The following is a 20,701-nucleotide window of genomic DNA, read 5'->3' on the forward strand; positions in this document are numbered from 1 at the left end:
AGGCTGGTGATGGATGGGCCCAGGGCTGAGGTTCTCAGCCTGGGCAAAAGTTCCGAGATCCCAAGGTGACCCAGAAGTAACTGAGCCCCAGACACTTGAGGGAATAGGTACCCATCCTCTCAGAGCTCATGGTCAGAGAGGCAGCCAAGTAAGCTGGACTCCTCATCAGAAAATCCAGGTCCACTTGCCATGGACCTTCCTACCTATGTGACTTGGCCTCCCTGACATTTAGTTTCTTCATCTGAAAAACGGAGATGAGAATATTGCCTAACCTCCCTCAAGGGGATGCAGAAGGAAATAAAATGAGGCCACAGTGGTAAAATGGTACCACAGTTTAAACTGCTTAACTTCTAAAATTCACATTTTCCTTTATCCAGCCTAAAACTACTGGAGAATAAAGCTACTACTTTTGCCTCTTTTCTGCTTGGGTCTAAAACACTGACGTGCTACAGGATTCTTTCCCTCCCCTCTCTCGCCCAGCCAAACTATAGAATCATTTGTGTTTAATGTTATCTATGGGCACATTTTCAAGCCATCACCTTTTTCCTTCCACTTTTATCATGTCTTTCCTCTGTCTCGACAGCACCATGGTTACAGCACAGGTATGGGGAGGAGGAGGGCGGGGAAGCAAAATGGGATAAGGAGAAAGGGGAAAAAAAAACCCCAAACAACACAGAATCACCGAAACTGCCCTTTTGTGTTCTTTAGCAACCACATGAGACAAAAGAAGCAGAAGTTTAGGGTCAAACTCTGGCCAATTTCCAGTTCTTGGATTTCAACCACTTTAAAACAAAAATATTTGGGAGCCAAAGTATTGTCTTTTCCCTTATGGCTCACAGAGCAGCAGCCCAGGCACTGGGGTGGCATGTGGTCCAGAGAGGACACAATTAATGAAAATGCTGGGTTCTAATCCTGCCTCTACCAGCTGGGGAACCTGTGACCTGTTGTTACTCCCTCTGAGTTCAAGTTCTTCCTGTCTTAACCATAATTGCCTGTGAGAATCGAACAAGTTAATACAGTGATAATCACAACAGAATGCATTGGTCTTCATCGAGTACCAGACTCTCTGAAAGGCTACCTGTGCTATCTAACTGCAACCCCATGACATGAGTCTTATTTCCCCTCCAGCAGGTGACAAGAGACAAGGTCAGTGGGCTAGCCACTGCACCCCAACCCACACGAGCATTATTCTTGCTGTGCTCATGATAATCCTATAAGGTCAGTACTGTCATACTCATTTGACAGCTAAGGATGCTGAGGAATGGAAGGAAAGAAAAACTTGCCTAAGCTTGTGTACTGGGTGGCCTTCTCAATGTTTAATCCTCACCAAAACCCCCTGAGAAGGTGACTGGGATTATTATCTCCAGTTTCTGAATGAGGAAAATGAGGCACAGCTATTTCATGTAGTCACAGATGCATGGCTGGTGTTAGCCATAGTGGCAGGCGGTCCTTACCAGGCTGGCTCTGGTTGTGGCTCTGGCCCCTGGCTGCCCTCTCTCATGACCATTTTCTAAGCCTTATTCTCTAACTTTCTGGGAGAGCCTGTGAGCCACCCAATGTCCTTTCAAAAAGTATCTTTTCGGGCTTCCCTGGTGGCGCAGTGGTTGAGAGTCCGCCTGCCGATGCAGGGGACACGGGTTCGTGCCCCGGTCCGGGAAGATCCCACATGCCGCGGAGCGGCTGGGCCCGTGAGCCATGGCCGCTGAACCTGCGCATCCAGAGCCTGTGCTCCGCAACAGGAGAGGCCACAACAGTGAGAGGCCCGCGTATTGCAAAAAAAAAAGTATCTTTTCCATTTAAGTCAGCCAGGGTATGTTTCTGCTGCTTGCAGGCACCATGGAAAAATGACAGCCCAGGTGGCATTCCCTACCTCATCCACTGTAGAAAACCCATTATGTAAAGAGCATGGTGCTCGGGGGCAAAGGAGGGCACCAAGCAGGCTGAATCAGCAGAGCCCCTGCCCTCGGAGAAGTAAAAGAATGTATGCAATGTACTTCTAGAACAAAGTGATACCAAAACAAAGGACCAGAGTCACTTACAAAACAAAAGTGTAACGGAATTGAAGAGGTTGTACTGAGCTGTTTTTTAAGAATGAGCATTTGGATAAGCAATAAACCGGGAGGCAGGGATAACAGAAATGAACAACAAGATACAATGGAGGAAAGAGAAAGGTGTACTCAGTGAACAGAAGGGGCTCTCACCTGGGTAGACAGAGATGAGCAGCAGGGATGAAGGGGTAGGTTGAGGGCAGAGCATATTTCTTTCATACACACATATACAAACACACACATACCCAAATACACAAAAACATACACATTGTGTATGTGTAGGTGTGTATGTATACCTACATATGTGCCTGTGTAAATTTTATACCACTTCAGCCTAGAAATTAAAGAGTTCAGCTTTATCTGAATCCACTGTCAGACCATCCTCAGGTCTCACAAAAGCATCCTGACCCACGCTTTACTCCTAGAGGAAATGGATTGTTCACAGCTTCTAAGGCATGGGCAGCTAGTCTCCAAAGATGTCTCAACAGATGGTAAGACTCGCTGGTCGGGGATGCCAGAGCAGCCGCTCAGCAAACATCTGCTGGTTTCAGGAAGAAGCTGCTTCATCAGGCACCATGAGGACCCTAAGACACATTTCTAGACTCCAGACATATGTCTCTTTGAATTCTCGTGGCCAATAGGTCAGTTTGCCCTCATGTCACCAACTCTGAGCCTGCAATTTCTGTCAGCGCCTTCGAGAAAGGCACCTCAAGCACAGAGGTGAGCACTGACCTGGCTGAACAGCCTGGTTGCAAGGCCCTGCCGAGGAAGCAAAAGAAAAGCAGATTACAGAAAAGAGGTAGATTTTATCAGCAAGTTTCATCTATGCCTAGAAGTTATGCCCAAGAGCACAGCACACAGCAGCTCCTAAGCAAGTATCATATCAAACCACTCTGCTATGTGCCCATGGGGGTTCAAGCTGCCAGGGGAGCACGGCCCCCTGTACTGGTTTCCTTTGTTGGGGGCAAGATTTCTAACCCAGGAACATCTCAGCTAGTGACCAATCTCTGAGCATGTGTTTTAAGTACATGTCATCAATAACTAGATCTGAGCTGGAGAGCACTCTAAACATGAAATACATTTCTGCAACATGAAAAGAAAAAAGACTATTTGGGGCTGGTTTGAATTAGGTAGAATGAGACAGGAATTTTCCTGAAGTCCCCTGCTCTCTTCCTTGGGCAGCTACTCACTGCCTGGCAGAATCAAGACACAGTGCCTGGGGGCTTTAGCCCATGACCCACTGCCTGGCTGGGGGACCACTGTGTCTGAGTAGCGGTGGTAGGCAGACCTCATGAGGGGTGCTGAGGATGACGTTAAATAAAACTATCTACCTCTATGGCTCAAGAAATCTGACTATCTATTATGATTCTGCCTAGAGAGACTTGCAGTCTGTGTGATCAATGGCAGTGCTGGTCCCCTAGTGCTGCCACCACGGAAAGGTACAATTATGCCTTTAAAGCTCAAGGTGCAATTAAATCTCTATAATGGGGCTAATGGTTCAAGCAACCCTGAAGCAGTTGCCATATTTAAAAAGATCATTCTGAATTGTTTTATGTCTGGAATTGCTCTGTAAAATCTGAACTTTTCATCTTCCATTGAGAATGTATTTAATGCTGAGAGAATGGTCTTTTTGCAGACACACTGCACAAAAGGGGGTTTCCTTCTCATCTGGCAGGATCTCCCTGGAGGACTAAACTCCACCGGACAAAGCTGAGCTCAGCCCTCTAAGGCTTGGGTTCTTAGGAATCTGCTTTCTGAGGAAGAGTCCAAAGTGAAGATTAGGTCACAGGATACAGTCCAATCCAGAGCTCACTAGGGGCAACTTGGACTGACATCACTTTGTCTGAGAGACAGAAAAGAAAAACATGTGGCAGCTCACAGGAGCAAGTGGTCAGGTCCCCTCCCTGGAGCTCCCACTGCCCCGGTCTTTCAGTAACTGTGGCCAGCAGGTGACACACGGTATCCTATGATCTCTTTTACCTGTCTGGTCCCTAAGTTCACTATGAACCTCTCAAGAAAGGGGCTGCATCTGGTTCACCACAGGGGACCCAGTAACCATCAGAATAATTAATGGATGGGGTGCTGCCTCACAGAACATTAAGGACGGGTAACAGGTCAACCACGAAAGGGAGACATTAGATATCCAGACCCAAAGGACAGGCACAAGAAGAACACTACAGAGATGGTGAGTTGGAAGCTCTTTAATCACTGACCAAGCTCTTTAAACAGTAACCTAGAACAATTCAGAAATGCAATTTATACTCACGTTATTTCCCGATAATAATGATAACTAAGATGCACTAGGCAGTTTCCACGAGCAACAGTTGTGCTGAAGATGCTTAGGCATCACTTCATATCCTCACAATAACCCCCTGAGGGAGGCAGTATTCTTATCCCTATTTTACAAAGAAGGAAACTGAGGCTCGGGGAGGAAAAGTTACTTGTTTAGGATTACAGAGCCAGCAAAAGGATGAGCAGGATTCAAGCCCAGAGCCTGTCTCATGACCACTGCTTTCCTGCCTGTGATACTGAAACTGGCCCCCAATATTTCTAAAACATCAATAGCTTATAATGGAGTAGATTTTTATTTTGAAGATGCCACAGCTTTCTAATTTATTTTTTGGGGAAGACAGCTCTTTGTTTAGGATCCTCCCAGGTATGACAAAGCAGAGCAAACTCCTACTCCATAATGGTGAGGGGATGAGGAAAGTAACGTCCTCAATTAAACCCTTTGTACTCATCATCTGTTTCATCCTCACAACCACCCCATGAGGTAGATGCGATTATTATCCACATCCTAGAATATAAGGAAATTAAGGTCTAAAGAGACAAGGTGGTCTCAGCCTTTCAAGGTCACAGCCAGTAAGAAATGGAACTCAGGATCTAATCAGAGGCCGTCTGCTGCCAGAGCCCAGTCCTTGGCTATTATAATCCCAATTCAAAGGGGCAGATGGGAATTTGGGGAAAAGAACTCTAGAATCCATGAGAAGACTGGATTTGAGGAACACAAGCCTGAAAACAGGGAGCCTCATTAAGACTCATGCTGCTTTGTACTCTAAGACCACAAGTGATTCCATGGTAACCCTAGGAACTCCAGAACCCTCAGATACCATCACAAGGAATGGAGGAAGAAGAGAGAAGGCTCTGTACGCTAGCGCCTGCCGGTTCAATGCAGCTATCTCTTTTTGTAGATTAAATGTTTTCTTGGAACCAGCCAATTTACATATTATCTGCTGATTTACATATTACCTATGTATGCTTGCTTCTGTGCCAGAACAGCAGAGCTGAGTAGTTGCAACAGAGACTTTGTGGCCCACAAAGCCTAAGTAAGATATTTACTATCTGGCCCTTTAAAGAAAAAGTTTGCCAACCCCTGGACTACAAGTTAGAGGGCCTGATGCAAACAGGAGCCAGGAAAACAGCAAGCCCAGAGTGTCCAGGCAGAACAGGCACACACTTCACCTATCCAGCTGGTGCCTGACACACCCAGCTTATAACTGTTTTTCAAAAAAGCATGATATCCCAAACCAGCCAGCCCTGCCCCTCACGCCCTGCCCTCTCTACCCTCCAAAAGGAGCAGCAGCAGTGAGCCTTACCTTTGTTGTACATGTTCGTTGGCACTTGAACGTCACTCAGGCTGATGTTCACAGGCAAATTATTAAAATGGTCATTTGGGGCTAAGATGAATTCCTTCCCCAGCTCCAAAAAATTCCCATCTTTGTCCCTTTCATTTATCAGCACGGCATTGAAGTATTCATACTGAAAGAGAAAGTCAAAAAACATGACATGTGGCTTAGGGAAGAAGGCTGTGAACTCAGACAGACCTGGGTATGGTTGCGGGCGGTCTGTTCCCTACACTTGTGGATCCTGCTCTAGTCACGTAATCTGTAAGTCTTTCACACAGTCTACGGCTGCTTTTGTACAGGTGTGATAGCATCATATAACTATTTCCCAATGTCATTAAGTACTCTTGAAAAACATAAATTTAAGAAGCTGCTTAGTACTTCCTTATGTGAATATAGAGAAAACTGCCCCAAAACATTTTAATTCTTTAAAGTTTGAAGACAAGACCCTGCCTTTATTCAGCCTACCTTTAAGTAGAAGGAGACTGGAAAACAACAAAAATTAAATAAATATATAATATATTAGATAGTCATACTTGTTGTTCTAAGTGCTTTCCATATGTTAACTTATTCAATTCTCCTAACGACTCTATAAAGTAGGTTTTATGAGTATTCTAACTTCACAAATGAGGAAATTGAGGTAGAGAGAATTTATGTACGCTGTCAAAGATTACACCACCAATAAGCAGAACCAGAATTAAAACACAGACAGTCTATTTCCAGAGCCTGTGCACTTAACTGCTGTGCAGTACTGCAAGATGGTAGATGGCAGGTGTGGTTGGAATTATCAGAGCAGGAATTTAAAACAACTGTAATTAATATACTAAGAGCACTAAAGGAAAAAGTAGAAAACAGGTAAGAGCAGACAGATAAGTAGAGAGACAAATATTCTAAGAGAAATAATCAAAAAGAAATGCTAGAAATCAAAAACACTCTAATAGAAATGAAGAATGCCAATGGGTCATCACCGGCCTGGATACAGCTGAGGAAATAATCAGTGAGCCAGAAGCTACGTCAGTAGAAACTTCCCAAACTGAAAAGCAAAGAAAAAAATTAATGGGGAAAAAGGAATAGAATATTCAAAAATCACAGAACAATTACAAAAAGTATAACAGATACGTAGTGTAATGGGAATACCAGAGAAGAAAGACAAAAGGGAACAGAAGAAATATTTGAAGTAATATTTCCAAAATTAATGAATGACAAACCACAGATCCAAGAAGTCCACAGAAAATCAAGCACATGAATACTGAAAAAAAAGAAAAAACTACACCTAGGCATGTCATATCCAAACTGCAAAAATCAAAGACAAAGAAAAAATCTTAAAGTAAACCAAAAAGAGGAAAAAACCTTACCTACAGAGGAACAAGGACAACGATTACATCAGACTTCTGCTCAGAAAACATACAAGCAAGAAGAGAGTAGCACAAAATACGTAATGTTCAAAGAAAAGACCTACCGGGCTTCCCGGGTGGCTCAGTGGTTGGGAGTCCGCCTGCCAATGCAGGGGACACGGTTCGTGCCCCGGTCCGGGAAGATCCCACATGCTGCGGAGCGGCTGGGCCCGTGAGCCGTGGCTGCTGGGCCTGCGCGTCCGGAGCCTGTGCTCCGCGACGGGCGAGGCCGCAACAGTGAGAGGCCCACGTACCGCAAAAATAAAAAGAAAAGACCTACCAACCTAGAATTCTAGAATCTAGAAAAATTATCCTTCAAAAGTGAAAAAGAAATAAAGACCTCTTCAGACAAAAATTAAAGAAATTTGTTGCAAATAGACCTGCCTTGCAAAAAATGTTAAAATTTCATTAAAGGGAGGGAAAACTACACAGGTCAGAAACCCAGAAAAGAGTGTTATAACAGGAATAAATGAAAGTAAAATATTTAATTTTCTTATTCTTAACTGACCTGACAAATAGTTTGATCAAAATAATAATAGCAACAAATTGGATTATTATAGTTATGGATAAGTGAAATGAATAGCAGTGTTATACTACCCATGAAGTGGTACAAGATTATTTGACAGTGGACGTGAATTAGTTGTAAATGTATATTGCAAACTATAAAACAACCACTAAAAAAATTTTTAAAAGAAGTATAAATGCCAAGGAAGGAGAAAATACTACGTTATGTAATATGCTCAATTAAAACCAGAGAAGGCATAAAAAGAATAGGAGACCAAAAAAAAAAAAACAAGGGCAATGAATAGAAAACAGTTATAAGTATGGTACATATTAATCCAACTATACCAATGCTCATTTTAAATGTGAACGGTCTAAATAGATTTAAACTGATGGTCACAGTGGATAAAAAAGAAGAACCAACTATATGCTGTCTACAAGAAACTCACCTTAAATATAAAGAACAGGTCGATTAAAAGTAAAGGGATAGAAAAAGATACACTATGCTAACATTAATCAAAAGAAAGCCAGAGTGGCCATATTAATTTCAGAAAAAGCTGACTTCAAAGCAAGGAAAATTATCAGCAAAAAAGATTGGCATTACATAATGATAAAGGGGTTAATTCTCCAAGAAGACATAACAATCTTTAATGTGTATGCACCTAATAACAGAATATTAAAGTATGTGAGGGAAAAAAATGATAGAACTACAAGAAGAAACAGATAACATGCTACTAAAGTTGAAGACTTCAGTACCCCTCTATCAGTAGCTGATAAATCCATCAGGCAGAATACTGGTAAGGATACAGTTTGAACTGAACAGCACAGCAACTGAATCTAATTGACTATAGACTAATTCATCCAACAACAGCAGAATATACATTTTTCTCAAGCTCACATGGAACAATCACCATGACAGACCACATTCTGGACCATAAAACACACCTTAACAAATTTAAAAGAATAGAAATCATACAAAATGTGCTCTCAGACCACATTGACATTAAACTAGAAATCAATAACAGAAAGACAGCTGGACAAATCCCAAAATATTTGGAGATTAAACAACATATTTCTAAATAATACATGGGTCAAAGAATAAGTCTCAAGAGAAATTTTAAACTAAATTAAAATCAAAATATAACTTGTCAAAATTTGCAAGATACAGCAAAAGCAGTGCTTACAGGGAAATTTACAGCATTCAATGGATGTACTGGAAAAGAAAAAAAGACCTAAAGTTAATCGGCTAAGCTTCTATTTTAGGAAACTAGAAAAAGAAAAGAAAATTGAATCCAAAGTAAGCAGAAGGGGAAAAAAACACTTTTTAGAAAATTTTGCTGAACAGAAATCAATGAAAATTGAAATCAGGAAATCAATGAAACTAAAAGTTGGTTCTTTGAAAAGATTCATTACAGTGAAAAGATATAAAGCAAAATCATCAAAGGAAAAGAGACGCATGTGGCAAAGTCCAGAGGAATCCAGATGTGAGCTTCCAAGATTTCTCTCCCAGCACAATTACATAAGATGTACAAATTCTTTCAGCAATGAATGGAGGACAACACATTTGAAAGGTTGCCTACCAGAGAGGCTCAACAAAGACTCAGTGCTGGGGCTTCCCTGGTGGTGCAGTGGTTAAGAATTTGCCTGCTAGTACAGTGGACACAGCTTCGAGCCCTGGTCCGGGAAGATCCCACATGCCGCAGAGCAACTAAGCCCGTGTGCCACAACTACTGAGCCTGTGCTCTAGAGCCCACAAGCCAAAACTACTGAAGCCTGCGCACCTACAGCCCATGCTCTGCACCCAACAAGAGAAGCCACTGCAATGAGAAGCCCATGCACTGCAACGAAGAGTAGCCCCCGCTCGCCGCAACTAGAAAAAGCCCACGCACAGCAACGAAGACCCAATGCAGGCAAAAATAAATAAATAAAATGAATTTATTTTAAAAAAAAAAAAAGGACTCAGTGCTAAGGATTTTTACTGGGTGTTGGTCATGTAGCAACACTAGTTACCAACTTAAGCTAATTGACTTTAAGGAATTCCACACCTAGCAACTATAGAGCACACATTCTCTTCCAGATCATAACAGTGGGAATTCAGTATATGATAATGATACAAAAAATATCAATAACATCTAAGAAAAGATGATATCTAGAAGAATCTTAAAGATTTTGAAATTAAACAACACACTCCTTAATAATACATGGACCATGGAAGAAAATGACAGAAAAAGTTGTAAAATATTTTGAAATAAATGATAATAAAGAAATAAATATTTGTAAGATATAACTGAAACAGAAATTAGAGAAAAATTTATAGATTTTTAAGTTTATCATAGAAAAGGAGACATTTTTAAGATGAATAGTCTAAGATACTACCTTAAGAAGATAGAAAACAAGAACAAATAAAACTGAATGTTAAAAGAAGAAATAAAGTAGTCAAGATAGGGACTTCCCTGGTGGTGCAGTGATTAAGAATCTGCTTGGCAATGCAGGGGACACAGGTTCGATCCCTGGTCCGGGAAGATCTTACATGCCATGGAGTAACTAAGCCTGTGTGCCACAGCTACTGAGCCTGCACTCTAGAGCCCCCGAGCCACAACTACTGAGCCCACGTGCTGCAACTACTGAAGCCTGCATGCCTAGAGCCCGTGCTCCTCCACAAGAGAAGCTACTGCATGAGAAGCCTGTACACCACAATGAAGAGTAGCCCCCACTTGCCACAACTAGAGAAAGCCCACGTGCAGCAATGAAGACCAAATGCAGTCAAAAATAATAATAATAACAATAATAATAGAGATAAAAGCAGAAACCAATAAAACAAAACAAATAACAGGGGAAAAAAAATCAATGATATCAAAAATATAAAACCCGAGCTAGACTGATGAATGAAAAAGTAAGAAAGCACAAGATACTAGAGTCAGGAATGAAAGAGAAAACATTATTAAAGAGCTGACAGATAATGAAAAGATAAGAGAATAATATAAACAACTTTATACCAATATTTGACAATTTGAGTTAAACGTCAAATTCCTTGAATAACTGAAATTACCAAAATTGACACAAAAAGAAATATAAAATATGACTGGCCCTATGTATACAAGAGAAATTGAATTCACAATTAATAGCCATGATAAAACAAACAACTCCACGTTCAGATGACTTAAATAATGAATTCTATCAAATACATAAGGAAAAAATACAAACAATCTTACATAAACTCTTACAAAAAATTAGAAGAAGGAATATGTCCCAACTTATTTTATGAGGGCAGCATAACACTGACACCAAACCCAAACAAGAACAATTTCTGGAAAAATTACATGCTAATATCACTCATTAATCTAGATCAGAAATCTTAACAAAATATCACATCAAATCCCCTATCATTAAAAGGACAATCCATCATTACCAAGTTGTATTTATCCCAGGAATTCAAGGTTGGTTTAACATTTGAAAAATCAATCAACACGGTTCACCATATTAACAGAATTTTTTTAAAAAAACCATATGACCGGGCTTCCCTGGTGGCACAGTGGTTGGGAGTCTGCCTGCCGATGCAGGGGACACGGGTTCATGCCCCGGTCCGGGAAGATCCCACATGCCGCGGAGCGGCTGGGCCCGTGAGCCATGGCCGCTAAGCCTGCGCGTCCAGAGCCTGTGCTCCGCAAGGGGAGAGGCCACAACAGTGAGAGGCCCACGTACCGCAAAAAAAAAAAAAAAAAAAAAAAAAATCATATGACCAAATAAATGCAGAAAACATATTTGAAAGAATCCAACTTTTGTTCATCATAAAAACTATCAGGAAATTTAAAATAAGATAAAAAGTCCTCAACCTGATAAAGAGCAACTATGTAAAACCTACGGCTAACATTATATTCATGACAAAACACTGAATATTTTTCTCCTAAGATCAGTAACGAGGCAATTATGTCTTATCACTTCAATTCAACATTGTACAGGTGGTTCTGGCAAATGCAGTAAATTGCATGAATGAATGAGTAAATGAGTGAATGAATGCCATACATATTGGAAAGGGAAAAAGCTATCTTTTTCTGCAGACAACATGACTTTCTATGTAGAAAACCCTAAAGAATGCACATAATCTACTGTAACTATTGAGTTTAGCAAGGTCACAGGATATAAGATCAATATACCAAAATCAATTATATTTCGTTGTACTAACAAAGAACAACTGGAAGAACGATAGCATTTACAATAGCATAAAAAGCTTGACATACTTAGGTATGAATTTTTAAAAACATGTGTGATACCTGTAAGCTGAAAACTACAAAATATTTCTGGGAGAAATTAAAGAAGCCTTAAATAAATAGAGAGATATACCTTGTGCTTAAGGATTGGAAAACTCAGTATTAACATGTTAATTCTTCCCAAATTGATCTAAAACTCCAAAGAAATCTCAATCAAAATCTCAACAGGCTGTTTGTAGGAATTGCTGAGTTAATTGTAATTTTAAAGAGAAATGAAAAGGATCTAGAATATCAAAAACAATTTTTAAAAAGAAGAAAAAGGTCCAATGACTCACATTTCCTGAATTTCAGTCTTACTCTAAACTTAATTAATCAAAATGGTGTGGTATTGGCATTAAAGCAGACAAACAGGTCAACGGAACTAAAGAGAGTCCAGAAATAAAGCCGCACAGATACAGTCAACCGATTTTCAATAAAGGTGCTTAGATAATTCAATGGGGAAAGTATTTTCAACAAATTGTGGTGGAACATATGACTAACCATATGAAAACAACATCCTCAACCCCTAATTCACAACATACACATATTCATTCAAGATGGCTGAAAGACTTAAATGAAAAAGCTAAATCTATAATATTTAAAAATACAAAAAATGATGAATAACTTCTACTGCCTTCAGGTAAGCAACGATTTCTTAGGTTATGGAAAACACTTACAATTTTTAAAACTGATAATTTGGACTTTATGAAAACTGAAAACTTCTGATCATCAAATTCACTATTAATAAAACAAATAGTAAAGCCATCATTGAGGAAAAAGTATTCATAATACATACATCTGACAAATAACTTGTACCAGAATACGTAAAGAACTCCTGTAACACAACTTAAAACACGAATTAAAATATAGGCAAAAGATTTGAACAGACACCTTACAAAGGAAAGTATACAAATGGCCAATATACAAACCAAAAAGTGTTCAACGTCATTAATCAGAGAAGTGCAAAATAAAACTCCATCATTGCTCCAAAATGCAATTTTACACCCACTAGCTAATACTAAATTTTCTGAAAATACTAAATGTTGGCAAGGATGTGGAATAACCAGAAATCCCATACATTGCTCGTGGAAATATAAAACCTTTCAAACCCTTCAGAAAACCATTCACAGCTTCTTGTAAAGTTAAACATGTATCTACCATATGATCCAGCAAATTCTACTCCTAGGTATTTATTTAAGAGAAATGAAAACATAAATTAACAAAAAAGCCCAGCCTGCTTGGTTAAGGCCAGTGCCATTATGGTTCACTCATAGGCTCTCCAGAGACAGCTTCAAAACTGCCATTTAATTGAATAACCTGCACAACCCAGAATGCAACTGAAGGAAGGATGAAAACATAAGCAGGATTTTGCTCAACGGTGCCCATCCTTCACCGCCGACGACTGTGTGTTCTGCTCCTCCCTAAATCCATTTGTCCATTCTGTATTGATTTTGAAAAGGCTGACTCAGTGCAAACAAGAAGAATCACTTCTCGGTCCTTGGAATTCATTGCTGTAATTATGAGGCTCAGTAACTTTGTCCACAGGAGAGAGGAAGAGATGTGTTAAGTCTAAGTCACCTCAGTATTTCTGAGTCCATGTCACCCAGGAGGTGGGAGTAAATTGTTCTTTTTTGAGTATATGTGATCACCTACCAAGTGTGATGGGGCACAAAGGAAACTAATCAAAGGGAGGAAATGTGGCAAAGAAAACACCAGGAACAAAACGGTAGGTGTGCTGTTTCCCCAAACCTGGCTTGGCACCAACTCAGGATGAAGTAGTCCAATGAGTAAGTGTCTAAAAGTGACTCAGTGGGGCAGGGGTAGGAACATGTTTTCTGTGAAGGGTCAGACAGTCATACTTTAGGCTTTGCATGTTAGAGTCTTTGTCACAACTCCTCTACACTACTGTTGTAGCACAACAGTGGCCAGACAGTACATAAAATAATGGGCCTGGCTGTGCTCCAGTCAAACTTTATTTACCAAAGATTTACAAAATTACAAAAAGGATCTGGCCTGTGGACTGTAGTTTCTTAACCCCTGCAGGAGGGTGTTATGAGATTTTCAAGAGACAGAAATAAAAAAAACCTCTGGCTGGAAAGAATCAAGCATTACTTTCATTAAGAAGTATTTGAACACAATACTAAACAAGAAAAACAAAGTTGGAGGACTTCAAGACTACCTGTAAAGCTACAGCAATAATGACAGTGCTGTACTGGTGAAAGAATAAACAGATCAGTGGAACAGAAGAGAGAGCCCAGAAATAGACACTCCCATAAATATTGATACAGTCAACTTATCTTGGACAAAGGAGCAGATAGTCTCTTTAACAAATGGTGCTGGAACAACTGGACATCCACATGCAAAAAAAATGAATCTAAACAAAAACCTTATACCCTTCAAATTTAACTCAGAATGGATCATAGACCTAAATATAAAATGCAAAACTATAAAACTCCTAGAAAATAACATGAGAGAAAACTTAGATGACCTTGGGTATGGTGATGCCTTTTTAGATACAACACCAAAGACATGATTCATGAAAGAAATAACTGATAAACTGGGTTTCATTAAAATTAAAAACTTCTGCTCTGTGAAAGATAATACCAAGAGAATTAGAAGAGAAGCCACAGACTGGGAGGAACCATTTGTAAAAGACACATGTGGTAAAGGACTGTGATCCAGAATATACAAAGAACTCTTAAAACTTAACAAGAAAAATAACAATTTGATTAAACAATGGGCTAAAAAGACCTGAACAGACATCTCACCAAAGAAGTTATACAGATGGCAAGTAAGCATAAGAAAAGATGCTCCACATTATATGTCATTAGGGAAAAGCAAATTAAAACAACAATGAAATACCACCGATTAGAATGGCTGAAATCTGGAACACGGACAACACCAAATGCTGGCAAAGACTTAGAGGAATAGGAATTCTCATTTATTGCTGGTGGGTATGCAAAATGGTACAGTCACTTTGGAAGACAGTTTGGCAGTTTTTTATAAAACTAAACACACTTTTACCATTCCAGCAATCATACTCCTTGGCATTTAGAGTTGAAAACTTATGTCCATACAAAAACCTGAAAACAGATGTTTATAGCAGCTTTATTCATAATTGCCAAAACTTGGAAGCAACCAAGATGTCCTTCAATAGGTAAATGTGTAAATAAACTGTGGTAGAGACAGACAATGGAATATTACTCAGTGCTAAAAAAAAAAAATCTATCAAGCCATGAAAAGACATGGAGGAACCTAAATGCATATTACTAAGTGAAAGAAGCCAATCTGAGAAGGCTACTGTATGATTCCAACTATATGACACTCTGGAAAAGGCAAAACCGTGGAGACAATAAAAGATCAGTGTTTGCCAGGGGTGGTGGGGAGAGGAATAAATTGGCAGAGCAGAGAGGTTTTATTTTTTTAGAACCATGAAAATAGTCTGTATATTAGTGATAACGATATTGATTATAATGATGAATACTTGTCATTATACATTTGTCCAAACCCACAGAATATAAAACACCAAGAGTGAACCCTAAGGTAAATTATGGACTTTGGGTGATTATGTGTCAATGTAGGTTCATCCTTGATATAAAAAAAAGTACCATTCTGGTGAGTGATGTTGATAATGTGGGAGGCTATGCATGTGTAGAAGCGTATGGAAAAACTCTGTACCTTCCTCTGAATTTTGTTGTAAACCTAAAACTGCTCTAAAAAAAATAAAGTCTCTTTAAAAAAAGTTTTTGAGTAGCATCTCCCTACATATTTATAACTCATGTGTACTACCTACCATTATACTAACATGTGCACATTATACTATAAAAATTATAATAGAAATTACAGTGAATAGAAATAAAAGCAATGTATTCTTCTTGGGCATCCCAGTGGCTCATTTTGTGTACCCCTGGGTGCAGCACTTCTCTGCAGCGTCCCAAAGCAGCATTTCCAAAGTATATGATCTGTGTAAGAGAAAGTCATTCCATGGAATACTGATAAGGAATAATTTTTCTGAATGTGTGTCATGGTGAACAAAGTTTGGGGAAGAAGCTGGGGTTTTAGAAAAGGCAAAGAGATTTTTCATTTCAGGAATTCTCAAGGCGTTTAATTCATTTAGAGAGTACTCTATGTGCACTTTGAATGTCTTGGGGGAGGGGTGTTATATACAGCCTTCCTCAAATATAGCTGATCATGCAGTTGTCCTTCTCAGCATTTACCGTAGGGGCCACATGACAAATACTCACGTGATTGCTTTATCAATGCAACTCCCCCATGAGACTAGTTCTGCAACTACAAGAATTGTGTCTCTCTTTACTCACTGTTGTTATCTCCAGCCCCGGGCATTTATTGGTTGCCTAACTGATGAAAGGACCAATGTCCAAATCCTTGTGGTTACCAGGTCTCTCACCTGAGCTGCATTTCCACAGACCTGTATTCAGAGTCAACTCTTCAAGGTCCTATGGCAGCAGGGAAAGTTCTCAGCAGGTTAGGAAGATCATGCTGTAAGCAGTGTCTCCTATGGCCTGGAGAAGGAAAGCTGTAGGAGACGAAGGTCATACTGCTTTATGGCCTCTGTCACAAATCCAGACAGAAGACTGTGTCCAGAGTATGGGGTAAAGGTGACTCCAGAAGCTCCTGGAATTTCTGGTCTGTGCTAATCACCTTAAGATGAAGAATACAAGGCAGGAGCTCTGTGATACCTCCATGACCCTGTGGCTCCCAAGAGCCACCTGGGCATCCCCCTGCCATGGACTCCCTCTCCTTCAACACCACTGTCACAGAACATGTCAGTCTTCAGTTCTTTCTTTCTTTCTTTCTTTCTTTGGCTGCACTGGGTCTTTGTTGCTGCGCACAGGCTTTCTCTAGTTGCGGCGAGCGGGGGCTACTCTTTGTTGTGGTGCGCAGGCTTCTCTTTGCAGTGGCTTCTCTTGTTGCAGAGCATGGGCTTCAGTAGTTGTGGCGTGTGGGCTCAGTAGTTGTGGCTCACAGGCTCTAGAGCACAGGCTCAGTAGTTGTGGCACACGGGCTTAGCTGCTCCACGGCATGTGGGATCTTCCTGGACCAGGGCTTGAACCCATGTCCCCTGCATTGGCTGGCAGATTCTTAACCACTGTGCCACCAGGGAAGTCTCAGTCTTTAGTTTTGATAGGGATGCCATCAAGGAAAATAATTCATTGCTCCACCCCTCCACCAACTGTAGAATCCAACTGCTCAGGTTTTCTCATTGACTCAGCTAAGACTCCTATCACCAAGTAGGGTAAAGCTTCAGATTCAACAGGAAATATCAAGAGATGACAAAAAGGCTTCAGTCTGTGTGCCCTCTCTAACTGATTGGTGTGACTGCCTATATGTGTTAAGAAGGCTTCTGAGGTAGTATCTCAACCCAAGGAATGAATGTATGCTTTCCTTTTAATGGTGGCTCAGCCTCTCCCACACCATCCACATCCTTGAAAACGCATTACTGCCTGGTTTAGCAGTTGGCAAACTGTTTCTGTAAAGAGCTAGATAGTAAATATTTTAGGTTCTGCAGGTGAGACACGTTCTTTTGCAACATTCAATTCTGCTGTTTTAGCAAAAGTAGCCAAAACCTAAAAAAATGGGTGTGACTGTGTTCTAATAAAACTTTACAAAAACAGGGAGCTGGCAGAAAATGCCTGCAGACCTTTGTTTCCTGAATCCTGTCCTAATTCTCTCTTTAACTCTTTACAGGTGAGAGGCACCTAATCACAATGTCTTCAGGCAGTACTTCTCAACTCAGGCTTCAGAGCTTTTCAACATCCAGATGCCCAAGCCAAACCTCAGAACAATTAAATCCGAATCCCAAGGTAGTATTTTTTCAGCCTCCCTCAGTTATTCCAATGAGCAGCCCAGGCCAGAGGCACTATTTCCAAGGGCAACTTCTGCTTCCCCTTCCTGCCGGGTAAGCTGCAGAACAGAACTGCAAGGCACCACCACAGAGGGCCTGCTTCATGGGTGGAAAGTAACTGCTCCACACATTTTGGCTTTAATGAAATCCTGCCTGTAAAGTTATCTAATTGTTTCCTGTGTGTGTGTGTGGTGGAACCAACCAACTGTGAACTCCCCAGGAGGTGAGCCTGTGCTTCTCTGCTCACTTATTCCCAACAGAACCCAAAGACAACTCTGACTTGGGAAATATAGCCCAAGGGTTGGACCCAGAACACAAAGACACTTACTAAGCACCCATTCAGTAAGTAACTAGATTGGTCAGGGTTCTCCAGAGAAACAGAACAGGGAGGCAGGGAAAGAGAGAGGTATTGATTATTGATTAGAGGAACTGGCTCATTTGATTTCAGGGACTGCCAAAGTCAACATCTGTAGGGTGGGCTTCCCTGGTGGCACAGTGGTTGACAGTCCACCTGCCAATGCAGGGGACACAGGTTCATGCCCCAGTCTGGGAAGATCCCACCATGCCGCGGAGCGGCTGGGCCCGTGAGCCATGGCAGCTGAGCCTGCACGTCCGGAGTCTGTGCTCCGCAACGGGAGAGGCCACAACAGTGTCAGGCCCGCGTACCCCCCCCCAAAAAAAAAAAATCTGTAGGGTAAGCTGGCAGACTGAAAATTCAGGTAAAAGATAACACGGCAGTCTTGAGTCCAATTCCACAAGGCAGGCCAGGCAGGCTGGTAACTCAGGCAGGGTTTTCATGCTACAATCTCAAGACAGAATTGCTTCTTCCTTAGGGAATCTGTCTTTGCTCGTAAAGCCTTCAGCTGATTGGACGATGATCATTATGGAGAATGATCTACTTTACTCAAAGTCTACTGCTTGTTTGGTCAAACACCAGTTTTGATGTAGCCATGTAAAGGTATTTTTTAGATGTGTGTCTAAAAAATACCTTTACATGGCTACATCAAAACTGGCGTTTGACCAAACAACTGGGCACCATGGCGTCATCAAGCCGACACATAAAACTGACCATCACAGTGACTGTCCCCTATCAGTGGACTGTGGCCTGCCATTGGGCTCAGGCCGTCTCCTCATCCCCTGCCATCTACCCAGGCAGCAGCCAGAGTGATGGTTTAGAAACATGAAATGGACTGTGTCATTCCCCAGTGGTTTCCTGCCACCCTCAGAATAAACCCTTCCCCAGGCTTTGAAAGACTGTGGTCCGGCTGTGCCCCACCTTACCCAGTTGGTCTCCTCCACTGACCAGCCTCTCACTTTACTCCAGCCTCACTGCCCTCTTGCTACTATTTGAACAACAAGCTTGTTTCTACTTTGCCCCAGTCTCCATCCCTTCCAAGCAGTCTAGACCAGTACCCTGGGATTGCCTGAGACAGTCACTCCCTCAGTCTTTACAACAAACTCTGCTATTGGCCCAAGTAGGTTTCTGTCACGGGTGAGCAGTGAGTCCTAACCAGTACACTCATCACATTCTGATGGTGAAGGACCTCCAGGAACCTCTCAGGAAGACTTGCCTTCAGCATCCCAGGCCCCATGTGGGCACGTGCCTCCAGCCTAAGTGGGTCCTTGTCCTTAAGAACATCCCCACCTAGCTCTATTACTGGCTTCAATCTCTACCAACCCAGTCCTTTGGACCAATTATCACCCATATTTCTCTTCCTGACCTTTTTGTGCCTCAATTTCCTCACCTATAAAGTGAAGCAACTATGAACTCTTCACTGCTGCATGTTAAGCTCCCCTCACAGTGTCCAGCACAGGTAGGAACTCAATATAGGGCAGGTTAAGGGCTCAATCCCAGCTGCAAGGCCCAGGGCTCTCCCATCTCCCAGAAGCCTTTCTCCTTCCCTGTTACCCTGCTTCCTCTGATCTCCTCTCCCCTCAGGAAATCAGTGGGTTTTGGGGCCCTTTTCATCATGGTATTCGTTCCCCTGGAAACCCTTAGAGGGTTTGTTTTGGATGGTGAGCCCGCTAAGACAAGAAGGCACCCACATGTCCCTGGATTTCAGGAGGACTGGTCCATCCCAGAGACACCACGCCTTTCTCATCTCCACATCCCTGGCACCAAGCACAGTGCCTGGAGGTCTTTGTCAGGTGATGGGACAAATGAATGGATACATGACTCCTTGTCTGTACCACTTAGGGAGACATTTTCATGTTTCACCACCAGCTGGGAAGAGTCTTCCCACTCCTTGCCCAGAATTTAGTTCCAAGCCAAGGGAGGAATCTGGGTGGGCCTCCTGATTTCCATCACGGTGCCTCCCTCTGCCTGGGTTTCACCCTGAACAGGATTCCATTCATGAAGCACAAAAACAGTCAGTATGGCAACAAGAGGAGGGGTTTGGGAGCCAGATGCCAAGGATGGAAACTATGCTTGCTTCCTAATGGCACCCTCATGTCTCTGTGACTCAGTTTCTTTCTCTGTGAAAAGGGGATGGAGATACCTACCTTTCTAGGTCGTTTAGAGAACTGAATGGGGTAAATGTACAAAAGCAATGGGCATAGTGCCCAGAGCAGTCTCTTAATATGTTCTGGTTCTTTCCTCTTGTCCTTTTTTTTTCCTCCTTCCCTGCTCTGGGATGATGGCCAGCTTTTTACAACTTAGATTAAAAAATAAAATTAATAGGAATATTAGTTCCAAATGAGCCAAGCAATACCAAACTCCCTATGCATGTGTATCCTGTGGGGAAGTGACACAGATTGCTACTCACCCATGTCCCTCTCCAAAGGTCTAGTGCTATCCAGTTACTACTTAGTAATCGCATTTTCCCCTCATATGTGAAAATTGATTTTTTAATGATCTGTTCCAGAATATTTCTAGGTATTAATGTTACATTAACTCATTTATAATTCCCCAAGTGTCACAGTTCCTTTAAAAAACCAGATAATGAATATCCCTCTCCCAGCCATCTGGAATCTCTGGCCTCTGAGAATACTCAAGTACGAGTATTAAAGGCCTACTTAACAA

At 41.5% G+C, this 20,701-nt stretch overlaps 1 protein-coding gene across 1 annotated transcript in view; it reads right to left on the reverse strand.

Moving 5' to 3' along the window:
* CACNA2D3 (calcium voltage-gated channel auxiliary subunit alpha2delta 3) overlaps window positions 1-20,701 on the reverse strand; it is a 788,855-nt gene that overhangs the window by 478,377 nt on the left and 289,777 nt on the right. Inside the window, exon 5 of the mRNA XM_060164015.1 lies at window positions 5,645-5,807. Within this exon, the coding sequence (XP_060019998.1) occupies window positions 5,645-5,807 (163 nt within the window). The remainder of the gene's footprint in view (window positions 1-5,644; window positions 5,808-20,701) is intronic.

The sequence above is a fragment of the Lagenorhynchus albirostris genome, chromosome 10 (assembly GCF_949774975.1).
Source record: "Lagenorhynchus albirostris chromosome 10, mLagAlb1.1, whole genome shotgun sequence".
Lineage (NCBI taxonomy): Eukaryota > Metazoa > Chordata > Mammalia > Artiodactyla > Delphinidae > Lagenorhynchus > Lagenorhynchus albirostris.